Source organism: Micropterus dolomieu, linkage group LG09 (assembly GCF_021292245.1).
Source record: "Micropterus dolomieu isolate WLL.071019.BEF.003 ecotype Adirondacks linkage group LG09, ASM2129224v1, whole genome shotgun sequence".
NCBI lineage: Eukaryota > Metazoa > Chordata > Actinopteri > Centrarchiformes > Centrarchidae > Micropterus > Micropterus dolomieu.
The window spans coordinates 22,881,767-22,894,822 of NC_060158.1; the positions used below are offsets into that span (position 1 = coordinate 22,881,767).

The 13,056-nt window shown below is 40.3% G+C and overlaps 1 protein-coding gene across 1 annotated transcript in view; it reads right to left on the bottom strand.

The window, feature by feature from the left end:
- Window positions 1-1,321: 1,321 nt before the first annotated feature.
- adcy2b (adenylate cyclase 2b (brain)) overlaps window positions 1,322-13,056 on the bottom strand; it is a 27,142-nt gene continuing 15,407 nt past the window's right edge. Inside the window, exons 4-13 of the mRNA XM_046059203.1 lie at window positions 11,956-12,210; window positions 10,202-10,354; window positions 9,230-9,414; window positions 7,227-7,311; window positions 5,064-5,222; window positions 4,267-4,413; window positions 3,942-4,049; window positions 2,470-2,584; window positions 2,261-2,385; window positions 1,322-2,173 (exon numbers count right to left, since the gene is read on the bottom strand). Of these exons, the coding sequence (XP_045915159.1) occupies window positions 2,021-2,173; window positions 2,261-2,385; window positions 2,470-2,584; window positions 3,942-4,049; window positions 4,267-4,413; window positions 5,064-5,222; window positions 7,227-7,311; window positions 9,230-9,414; window positions 10,202-10,354; window positions 11,956-12,210 (1,485 nt within the window). The 3' untranslated portion in view covers window positions 1,322-2,020. The remainder of the gene's footprint in view (window positions 2,174-2,260; window positions 2,386-2,469; window positions 2,585-3,941; window positions 4,050-4,266; window positions 4,414-5,063; window positions 5,223-7,226; window positions 7,312-9,229; window positions 9,415-10,201; window positions 10,355-11,955; window positions 12,211-13,056) is intronic.

Consider the following 13,056-nt stretch of genomic DNA (forward strand, 5'->3'; position numbering starts at 1 on the left):
ATTAAAAGTATCCACTGTTCTCCCATGCTCTAACACACAGTAACGATGAAATGTGTGCTGTTCTCACATTCTTCCTCTGTATGTACACATAAACAACAAGGCAGGGAAATATAAAAGGAATTTATTTTATTGTTTGGGTACATTATTGTTCAGTGTACATGCTCACATCTGAAACAAACTTTACGTGCTTGTTAACTCTCCCACCCCGCAGACATCTACACGTCAATACCGATTTATATTCATAGCGGCAAGTGCTATGTAGCTCCACATAGGGGACACAGGAAGTGACATATAACACCTTCATGCGGCGTCGGAACCGCGTAGGAAATTCACAGCCGCACCGGCAGAGCTCCAGAATATGCAACTCGGCCGGCTCACACGCGGACGCGCTACAAGTGCGAGGGCCCGCCCAACGCTGCTTGCAGCTTTAATTTGCTTCTGCTTTTGTTCTCTGGCTGAAATAGACCTGATGTTTGGTGTTAGAACTGCCGTGTTTATTTAAGGGGTCCAGGAGCTAATACACAAGGTGGTGTTTCAAAAGCAGAAAGAGAAAAATAGCTGACTGAAATAAAAAGGTTGTCACACAAATCTTTATAAAACAATGGTTTCACACCTCAATCAGAAGATTCATCCTCAGAGATGTCTGATTAGTCCTGCAGTAAATGTTTCTTATTGGATCTTAGTGCATTATCATTACTCTATGGATTTGCACTACAAATCATTTCACAAGAACAAATACATCTGATAAAGTTGTGATAAGTATTCATACAAACAATACGTATTAATAAGTATTAACAGTGACAATTGGTATTTGTTAACCAGAGGATATATTGGTAAGTGTGATAGTTACACAAGTCTAGATGCTAACGTATCATCATAATAGTTTTGTTCTCTACAGTTTGAGAAATACACTTAATCGCTTTCTGGCAAGAGTTAGATGAGACTATCGATACTACTCTCATATCTTTCTATTAAACACAAAGCCGCCAGCAGTCGAATAGCTTAGCTTACCACAAAGACTGGAACAGCTCGCCTGGCTCTGTCCGAACATAAGAAAATCTACTTACCAGGAATAAAGCTCATTAATGAACATGTTATCTCTCGTTAGTTTAATCGCTGCAAAAATATAATCTGTTGAATGGCTCCATTAAATAAATCTGCCACATGAAAACTTGTATTGTGCCTAAATCATTCAAACTAATGATCTTACAAGTGTTTGACTCTACTGTGAGCACATGCTGTGAATGTTTATACTGTGATGGGTCTTTCATGGTGCACTTGTGTTTAAAGCGCCGATATAAACACACGGAGACAGAGGACCTCAATTTATATACAAATGTTTAATGAATAACAAAATGATGGCAGTGAGCATTTACACACATTGCTGTTGGTTTGGATCCAGATGGCTTATAAAAAAGATTTTCCTCATGAATCCTGTGCCTGAGTCAACCTACTCTACAGTGGGACACAAACGCAGCTCAAGAAGCTATAAATACAGTTCACAGGTTTTGGCAAACTACCCATCACACTGGTGATTTGTTGGCATCAACTGCTCTATATGACAATAAACTATTGTAACATCCATTTGGAATAAAATGGAGCTCAGTCAAGTATAAGGCTCTGAAGCACTGCAATGCTGGCATGGGTAATTAGCTCCACAACCCTACTATTGTACAGATGGGTGACTGCGGTCCTCGAGAGCTGCACTTATATAGCAAACCCCTCTTTAGTCAGGCACTCCTTTAGACAGTGAAGTGACTCCTCAGAGCGAAGTCCTTGTTACACTCGCGATGTAAAATCTGTCCAAAATGCAGCGTTGAAGGACTGTGGCGGTGCACCCCGGCCCTGCTCCACATTGTGTTGCTAAGGACAAAACTGGTTCTCAACAGTTGTCTATCCATTGTACTGCTGGCTTCTGGTAATGGGGATAGTTACGGAGCATGACGGATCACCTCTACGGCCACTGCGTGTGTGTGTGACTGTGTTCTCAAGTCTTGCTTGTTCGGTTAGTGTGGCTCGCTCAAGGCATCACAGTCCCTTGTGACAGAGATCGCGTCATCTCTGTGTGAACAAAGTAGGTCTTCAGCTCTCCTTTGCCCTTCACGTTGATAATGCCTCGACATGAACACATGTACCCTAGTGTTGACAAGATATGACTTGTCTCCTCTGTTACCTGTACAGAAAGAAAGAAACATGACCAGAGTAAGAGGTTTACTAGCACGCTGGAAGACATGCACCTGTACTGTGTAAGATGTCTCACCTGTATTTTTCCCAGTACCCCCGTGGTCTCCATCCTACTGGCCACATTCACACTGTTTCCCCAGATGTCATACTGAGGTTTCTGGGCTCCAATGACCCCTGCAATCACTGGCCCATGGTTTATCCCTAGCAAGAAATAGCAACTCACATGTGTCTGTAGAATAATCACATATCAACTTTAACTTTTGTGCTGTGAAGAAATGTTCTCACCAATTCGGAGTCGGAAGTCATTGAAGGAGTGTTTGTTGATGACATCTAGCTTCCCTACAAGAGCAAAGGCAAACTCCACCATGGTGCCAATGTGCATGTACTGTCGGTCATGTTCCTGAGGGAAAGGCAGAGGGGGAGAAGATAAATCAAAAGTGCTATCTGAGCCATGTTTGGACCTCAATATGTCATTGTCAAGTTAACAGTAATAACTTTGGGATGGCTCTAAATACTGTACATAATGATCACCATGGCAATTTCATGTAGTGGAATTATTATCATTGGTCGTGTCTTTCAAGTTTCCTTTGATTGGTTTTGATTGGCTTTACCATGTTGAAAGTGTGCATTGGGCACTAGAAAGAGCAACACTCAGCATTTAAAGAGTTTGGAGGGCGGCGTATTTTTAAAATCATCTTTCAAAATCTGAAAAAAATGGAATTAATAAGGAATGGATTAAACACTGTATATTGCAAGATGTATTGTAAACTGCCTACATTTGCATGTCCACTACACTACCTACAGTAGTGACAGAGGCCAAGGAGCACATCATTAGTTTAACAGTAGCTACATTATTTTGTAGGGTTAGAGGGTATGTTAGTAAAAGCCCCAATCAGGACATGTTCACTGTTTCGGAGCCGGATGCTAACAGCTAACGCAACCGCCAAACTTGTTACCTGACAGAACGTTACATTTTCCATATTCATTAAAACCTTTCCTCTTAACTGAAATATACCATTTTAAAATATGATAAAACAAACAAACCCCAGTGTAGCTTTTCCAAATACATTTGCTTCTGTGTGAAATGAAATACCCACTGATACAAAAATAACTACGAATTTAGAGTAGTAAATCTGCCGTGTAAACTGCATTATGTGTGGCGCAAGAATGGAAAAGCTTGACAGGCATAGCAACTGTAACTAAGGAAGGTGGGGTTTAGCAAATTGTCAATTAAGCACCAAATGATTTTCTACCAATCATGGGGATTTCTTTTCAAAAAAAATGTGCTGCCACATTTCTGACTGATGATCTCATTTGCTTCCAGTGACTACACTGATGTATTCAAATGAGCGTAGTAATGAATCACTGATGCTTGAATGTTATGCGTAGCACAGGAGCGACACCCACACAAAGCTTCCAAATGTCTGGGCAGCAATAAATACGTTGATGTTCAAGCTTCATGCTGTTCTGTGACCATAAATAAAAAATGACAAGTTCAATATTAAATTGAGCTCAGGCTGCCAGAACAGTTTTGGCACTCTGAAATGGGGTGACCATGTGCAAAAAAGGCTCTTGTTCTTTGCCTGTTCTTCTATTATCAAATATGAGCTCTATTGAAAGCTGGGCAGCCGGAGCTCCACCCTCATCAGGTGAGAGTCATTTGGTATCCAATGCGAAGGAAACGAACATTGTGCGTAGCTGTCCATTTATGTCCACGCACATGCGATATCTGTGTGTGCATGTGTGTAAAAGCGTGCCTGTGCGCACTCTGGTCCTGGTGTCACATTGAGTCCAGTTGCAGCCATGTAGGTGCTACCGATGGTCTTTATCTTCTCCACTCCGCTGAACTTAGGTTTGGAAAGCAGCTGAGGACACATCAAGAACACAGTACATAACATAACATACACAAGAGTAAGAAATAACACCAGCTCGCGGCCAATTACTGGTACATCTACATGCTTCTGGGTGCTTATGCTAATTCAGATGACAAGCACTCAGTGTGGCTGAGTCTCAAAAAAGCAGTGGGACATTATTTCGCCACATTGTCTGACAGCCAGGATTATCAGCCTGAGAGGAGTTTACCTCATCAAAGTCTGCTATGATCTCGTTGAGAAGACGGAGGCACTCCAGTCCTTCCTTATTGACATCAGACTCAGTATAAAACTCTTTGAAGTCTGGGATGGAGGCGAACATCACACACACGGACTCGTATGACTGATGATAAAGGTCCTGATAACAAGCAAGAAGAAGATAACAGTTGGATGTGATGTATTGGTCGAACACTGGTAAGGAGAAGTTAAAGATGAATGAATGAGTGAATTTCAATGAGTCTCAACTACAATAAGAAAATCTGTGAGCTGAATACCCTGAACAATGACACTGGCTCATAAATGAAACTTCAATCATCTCTGTGGGGACACTGGGTCACCACAGTAGCAACACAGCAATTCATCATAAGAAAGACAGACAGTAAAACCGATGCATGAATAGAGTAAATGAGAGTACCGAGTGTAACCAAACATTTACAGCACTGGAACGAATGAAGAAGAAATTTTGGAATGGAAAGTATGTTAGACAAAAAGGCTATTACAGTGAAACAAAGAAAATGTCAAGAAAATGTGTTGCGTTTAAGTATAATGGGAAAGAAAATGATGCAACCAACATGTAACAGCTGTGAAAACAAAAGAATATGCTGACAAACGATGTGAATCAACAGAACATTCAGAGTATGTAGATTTGATCACATATTTTCACTCACATACTTTCTTGCAGATAGTTAAAATGTCAAACTGTTCCTTAAAGTATAGATGGGAATAAAACACAAAAGATAAGTACAACAACTCAACATAGATATAGTGAGACATTTCTCGGGAATTCACCTCGTTTTTCCAGTTGCGTCCCAGGAAGTGCTCGGCGACGTGAGCAGGTAAGACGTTCTCCAGCAGAACCCGATTGAGGTTCTCCATGGTTTCGATCTCCTCGCACTCCCTCTTGAACTTGTCCCTCCACAGGAAGTCCAACCTACAGTAATATTCATTCTGTTACAGGAGGACACAGAGTAAAGAGATACCTGCGTCATTCACACCCAGCACGGCGCCAAAGCTACATGCCACAGAAGAAACCTACACCAAAATCAAGAAACGAAAGTGAAAATTTGTTTAACAGTCAGTTAAATTCTGGTTTGTCGTTTGGCCTGGAGGTGGATCAAAGAAGCCACAAAAGTAACTGAATCAGTCTCCACTACAGTAGTCCTTCAGTCCATGATAGCATTTCTTAGAAATAGGATGACTGCATCGTTCTCTAATCATTGCCACTAAATGATCCCGTGCAGGATTTCTGGGAAAACATAACCAACTGAAACTAAAGGGCTTGAATGGTATTCATAGAAAATTATTGTCCCAATAAGACAATGATGAAACTGTGTGAGAAGCTCTGCTCTCACTGCCCAGGGAAATAGTAAGCAGTCGGGACTGTTTTGCATATAAGATAGACACTTCTTTATATGCTTAGTTCTCTATGCTTGAGGAAGTTTTCTATCAACAGGGGTCAAAACATCCCAGGAGTGTGTGTTTGTGCATCAGACAGGGTCCCCTGAATACACCATGATTATGCTCGTATATATCTGAAAAGCTCCAGGCTGTCTGTGGGCTGTGTGTGTGTGGGAGCGTCTCCTGTGAAATACATTTCATGTGTGTTGTTAGCAGTCTGGATGATGTATGTGCACACTGAATACTTTCCCCATTGAGATTAAAGTATGGTGCCAATTTAGCGTAGACCCATTCTGCTGTGCGGAGATCTTGTGCTATAGTGCTCATTGCCTGAGGCTGAAATAGAAATATGGACTAGCTTCCATCCCTTTTGGGACAGTTAGTCTGAACCCTTTGTGTTTATGTATGTGTATGTACAGTTCGAGCACTTGCTTCTCTTGTGGTGAGAGGAACTCCAGTACCTCCATTGGTCTAGAAAGTAGGCCAGGAGAAACGAATCTCATTCCAGACGCCGTTGAGAAACCAGCTAACAAGCCTGTAAATGAGCTTTGCTCCATCGTGCATCTGTTCTTGAGGGATGAATTACAGATGCCTTCGTTCTGATAACCTGCTTTCTCCTCCCTCTGACTAAATGGCTAGAAATGAGCTCATTAGGGTTGATGATGAAATTTTTTGCAAGGCCAAATTTGTTGATAGCAGGCTAAAACCGTGTAAAATGGATGGTTTTAGGCCTTGTGCCCTCATCTCCGGACATTGATTCACGAACTTCTGCGTCAAGGGCCTCGAGTGACGCCACTTTTAACACCTTCTGACCTGTTTCCAGAATTATTCTGGTGATAATTGATGAAGCATTTTACTGCACTAATTTATACCCAAACAGCATCCGGACGGACATAACCAATTACCCATGAAGAGCGTTGATAAAAGCGCAGCACGGAATAAGATACGACAGTAACAAAGAGTTGTTTCCAAAACAAATGCCCCACCTCCCATCTGGTGACAGTGACCCAGAATGAGAACAACACATGGAGCTGTGGCTCTCAGGGGAGCCCCAGTTTTGGGTACAGAGGCTCTGGGGGGAGTCTTTCTGTCCAGAATATCTGCTTTGGGGTCAGAGCTGATGGATGGTTCTCCAGAAAAGATAAAACATGCACACCAAATCTGTGTCAGCTGAGTTTAGTTCTCATATGAAGTGCGGATCGTGGATGCAGAGGAGATGTAGGGAGTGGGCCAGGCTGGCTGCTCCAGCGCAACAAAAATGTGCATCGGAGCAAGAATTTTGATCTTTGAACATTTTTAGCCAAATCCATGAACGCAGGTTCACATGCTTCCACATTTTGTTGTGGAAAAGAGTGAAGATCATTTCAAATCCACTGGTATCAAATCCTTTGAAAAACAGTAAAACAAGATTCTGTGCCAGCGCTAATGAAGAGGGTATAGTGAATGACCCCAAAAAAGTTTTAACTTCAATGAAAACATAGGCTATGTACTGTATGTCACTATTACATAATGATGTCTAGTTATGTCATTGTGGTGGGCAGGAAGACTGCTGACCTGCCTGGCTAATACCAGTAGGGTGATGAAGAAGATGAAAAGAGACACAGAGCCCATCGTCTTTAGATCCTTCAGAACTCCTGGCCTGCTCAGAGGAACAGAGAGAATACAATTATAACAATGTTGATCATCTGGTGATACTGTATGATCAACAAATCCCATGAAAACAACAAAAACCAACAATGAATTGATCAAAATAACTTGTTGTTAATAAGTTGTTGTTAGAAAAGGCTTGATATAGCATATTCCTCTGTGCCGGTTCATGGTTGTCCAAAAACACGTAAATGCTACTACTACTACTGCACTATTTCCTCCTGTTTGAGTAACATGTGCTCTGCGATGGACTGGCGACCTGTCCAGGGTGTACCCCGCATTTCGCCCAATGTAAGCTGGGATAGGCTCCAACCCCCCACGACCCTGTACACAGGATTAGTGGTTGACGATCGATGGACGGATGAATGGAGTAACTAAAAATAATCAGCTGTTTAATGGAATTACATTTATATTTGTGATTTGATTTCAGACAATAAGAATAAGTGTATCTATATGAATAAATAAAAAAGACCAACTAATAAATGAACCAACAATTAGTTGCTCTTATTAATCATTTTGTTATTTCATTATTAATTTTCATTATAACAAAAATGTACAACATATGATTTTTATTTCAGTTCCTCTAGCTAAGAGGTGGCTACATTTTGAAAAACAGCATTTAAAATAAAAATTTCTATCATGGAATTAAAGCTAACTCCCCTCCCCCCTTCAACATTTACCCATGTACTCCTGCCACTGTGTAATTTTCCTGCCTGCCTTACCGCCATTAGTTTCAATTAATTTTAATGCATTGTGAAAATCAACTTAGACTCTTCAAGAGAACATCATATCTGCTTTAATTTATGGCAATTACTGTATTGTGTGGTAATAATGTGGGGAGAATGACCGGCTAATTTTAAAGGCTGAGCCTCATTACCATGAAGAACTATGTAAATGGCACAACACTGAAGCGGACATGAGGTTCGTTAGGATGGACTGCTAAACTCTGCTACTCTGTAAATGAACAGGATTCCTTGTTTTTTTAAAAAACACATGTTTATGTTTAAAATGATGGAAAATGATCAGCAATAATGTGTGGTATGTAAATAGACACAAAAATGAATAATAACTCAAATGGTCTTTTAAACATTTTCAGAGTTACACGTGCCTGCTTATTGATGTAGATATACAGTAAGTGGACCATGAAAATGATGTAAATTATTTTTATTAAAGTAAATTATGCTAGCTTTTACTGGAGTACTTTAGAGGAGAAACCCATATGAAGTCAGTCCAACAAACTGCAGTGAGACATACAAACTAATACCATGCCATGGTTACCATGAAGATATCTTTCAAGGTAAGTGAAGTGTAAATTGATGTTTGCCATGAAAAATGCTTTATTCGACAGTCCTGGCGTATTTCCTTTTCATTTAGCACTGCATAATATAACTTTTCTTATTTATATGGCCCAGTTCTTTGACAGCAACAGTATGTCATGTTTATAAAGCTGAGGTGAGAAAGAGAAACAAAGAGAGAAACATGAGAGCTGGAGAAAAAAAAGTATTTTTTCACCAGTCTTTCTGAGCGCTCTGAAAACTTTCTGCATAATGGGATTTTTTTTCAGCACTGAGACTCCAGCTGTCAGTCAAATGTGAAAAAATGAATTCAGCTCCATCAACACAAACTGCTGTATCTCATTCTGCCACTCATCATCCTGACTCTCCGGGGGTTACACTTGATCGACAGTCATATGGGATATTGCTACCTAAGTAGTTCCCTCAAGACCAGGGTACAGTCTCCTTAGTCATTTTAATAGGCTCTGCTCACCTGATGCGTGCAGGCGGCAGGGTCGGGGGTGGTGTTTCAAGCAGATAGCATTGACCTTAAGTGGGCCTAATAATTGTTTCATTACTGCCTAAAGCAGAGAAGAGAGAGAGAGAGCGAGAGAGAGAGGGAGTGTTTGCAGGTACCTTTCCAGCGTAACTGTGGGGTACAGCGCTTCGCTAAATCCATCCAGCAGGGAGGCATGTGTCTGGAGGATGATGATGTTGTAGATCACCACGGCAACCAGCATCACCACCATCTTCAGCTCATAGTTGATCCTCAGGAACACCGAGCACGACACCAGGCCCAGTATACAGCAGTAGATGAAGTACTGGAGACAGAAAGAGAGGAAGAGAACATGGCGACCAAACACCTTTTCTCTAGAGCTGAAGCACCGCGCGGCCTCGGCACTAGATAACCCTGGTATGCGACCTCGTCATGAAGACTTGTGTCACGCACGACGCATGTATCAAGCTAAAGAAGAAAAAAACAAAACGTAGCTTTATTTGTTCAGTGTTCTCAGTAAATGTGCTGCTCAGCCAACATACTGTGTGGTTAGGAAGCAAGAACAGAACCAGAGTTTGCATACTGACATAAGAATGTGTCATTATTCTTATCCAACACACATTTTGTTTATGTAATACCAAAGAAAGAACTAATGGTAATTCTGTAAGCCTCGACTGTGCCCATTAAGAGTAAACAGGACAATGAATGAAAGCTTTGAGCTTTAAGAATTCTCCAATACGATGCCTTTTTTTCCTTGCTTGGTGTGAAGACTTAAGAGATTTGAAACAGCTGCACAAAAGTTTCCTTGTAAAACTGGGGGGAAAAAGCAGGGCCGTCTCTTAGAATTATTTTCTTTTCATGGTAAAGAGACACAGCTGACCACATGGTTCTGTGTTCACATGAGCAAAATGCGTCTATTCACAATTAAAGAAGAAAATGTATTACAGTATGTGCTGTGAAGAATTAGTATAAGCACATGTATCAGTTTTGCAGTTTTATATAAATATTTTAGATAACTGGACAGACATTAAAGCTGCTTTTTGAATTCTGGTGGTCAGTAATATTTATCTTCTTCCCAGCTCATGCTGTTGACCTCTCTCTGTTGTACTTACTGGCAGATAAAACTTGTTTTCTCCTGTGTTTTCTTCCGTGTAGTCCAACAGGCTGGCATTAGTTAGATTCACAGGTGGAGTAGTTATCAGGACTTCAGGTGGAGTAGTTGTCAGTTCGTCTTCCCCGGATCCTCCCGGATCCTCCACAAAGAACTAACAAACAAAACAGAAAGGATGGAGGGCAAAACGTTTGACCCATCGCTTAACTGTCTCAGCAGCCAGAACTGATTTACATTCCGTTTGCTGAGTGAAAATTTGCCCTGACGACAAGTTACTAAATTAACCAGTCTCTGGCTAAAAAACTGTGAAATTATGTTTTCATAATTTGGAGAGATCAGCAGAGCTGGATATAGCTGAGTGTAGCAACACTTCCTATAAAGCCTCTATCATTTTAACCTTCACAGGGTTGAGTTAGAAGAGAACATAAGTCTTCAGGTCACTGAATTTAAATATCTCTATTCAGTACATGTCCCTGGTTCTTTTCTTTTTTTTGTTTAAATGAGACAATTACACATATTCTTCATACTACGAACAATTGCACATTGTTAAATCATTGTTTTGCACAGTCCATCCTCTTCGTTTTAAACATGTACAGCGCTTTTCATTTTACACATCCATTTGTTTCTGAAACTTCTTTTGCAGTACTTGTTTTGTCTTTTTCTCTTACTATGTTTATTGTGGGCGTTATGCACCTAAATACCAAGACACATTTCTTGTATGTGAAAACCTACTTGGCAATAAACAGATTTTTGATTCTGATACTTAGCTGATCATTTTTAAACAAGCGTTCCTCCTGTGTGCATCACCAGGTGCAATACCTCTAGCACCTATAGCAATAAATAAAAGGATAGTCACAATAATCTGCGACCACGGTAGATAATCAAAAAAATGTGGGATTCAAATATAAACACGTTAAACATTTTCTGGTGTTTTGTAGCCTGTGTCAATTAGCTGTTCTTCTTATCGAATGGTTCAGAGATGCACAGGTTAAATGTTCTAAGTCTTTTTTTGTGAGTCAAATTTGAACAACTACACCACATGAGCTGTGGGGATTAATTGCACTTTTGATACAGTTTTTTTTTCTCTGTCGCATGACAATAATGTAACTTTAAAAGAAATTTGACAAGCAGTAATGTGACCATAAATAATGCTGATGAAGCACAACTGTAGGCTTACCATGGCAGACTTTACGTTTCATGTTAAATCTTCCATAAATTATAAACACTACTGCTACTCAACCTTACAAAGTACAGCCATCTTATAAAACAATGATATGTATTATGAAGGCTTATAGCAACTTCTATATTGCATATTGCTTAAGTACTGCATTATGCAGTTATGGACATCATTGAAAGTGTTACATTTGGTGTTATAATCAGACTATAGCTATGAAATACAGTCAAGCGGATCTTTATATAAATTATAAATATTAAACAATTAACTATAATTCAGTGTGTTTTCTTTTTTTGCATAACAGCACTCTGTTTAAGTGATTTATTAAAATATAACTTGCAGGAATGTTTTACTGTTGAAATGTCATTTTAAAGGTGCCTTGGCTCTAGCAGCATTACGTTAATGGTAGTACTTTTCTCCTCAGTATGACTTAAATCAAATTAAATAATCAAAGATTATATTATTTCCAATGTACTATTGCAGCTACTGTTAGGACATGCAGTGACTTAGACTGTTCCACAATCACCTAATACATCAGGCGACCAAACACATCTACAACATCTTAACCTGCGGCTTCTCACCATATTGAAGACGGCCATCACCAATATGAGAGCAGTGGTCGTCATGGTGAGGACCAATCGCAGCCAGGGATTATTGGTGACAATGATGTGGGAGGAAGTTGGGAACCAGGTCAAAGAGCAGAAGGACCCCTTCCTTCCCTGCTGAGGATGCAAAGAAAGAGAAGGGATAGTTAGAACAGGAAGAAGCAGAGGACAGACCCAAAGCACACCTCTCTGTGGCAAACAATTAATATTCTTCCTGCTCAAACTACTAGAAAATTATACGTCTGGTCGTTATTTTTATAGCGCAGCTCCGTCGATTTTTACTACGTCTCATCAGATTTAAAACAAAGCCAGGAAGTATAGGACCAAGGCTCATCTATCACATATATGACAAACAAGGCGGTGCATCATTAAAAATCAACTGGAGTAGTGACATTACCTTTTGTTGAAAAAAATACTCAAGAGTTTTTTTATCTTCCTTGAGGTTTTCTGTCAGGTGGATGCAGTGGCGCTTTCTTCGTAGCAACAGCTAAGCTCATTTGACTTGAAAAGACATTTTCCAAGAAATGCGTTTGATCGCAATAGCCGTGTGATGCACTCTTTCACAGATGAACAGAGCACGTTCTTTAACTATAATATGACCCATTAATAATTACTTACACAAACCCAATTGGCGCATGGAGCTTAAGCACACACACACACACACACGCACAGTGTATGTTAGACAGCACACACACACACACACAGGGCCTCTCAGTAGTCAATTGTGTTTTTTCACCAGTGACTATGGCGACTTTCAAGAAGAACATGTTTAGTATTAAATAAATGGTTCTTATTGAAGCAGTGCAGAAAGCTGATATCTAGGTAAGGGCAGACCCAAGGTTAGTGATAATCCCCCTTTAATGAGACGTGACCCACTTACTGGGTGACAGTAAAAAATGGAAGAAGGAGGAAAATGGTGCTCTTAAAAGGACAAATCATTAACTGATTGTCCATAAAACACTTGTGATAGGTAGCTGTAGCAGCTTGTTAACAACACCTATCCCTGCACTTGTGCTGGATAAAAAACCACAGCAGTGAACTGAAGGATGACGTCTTGTATAAAGGAAAATAAAAGGT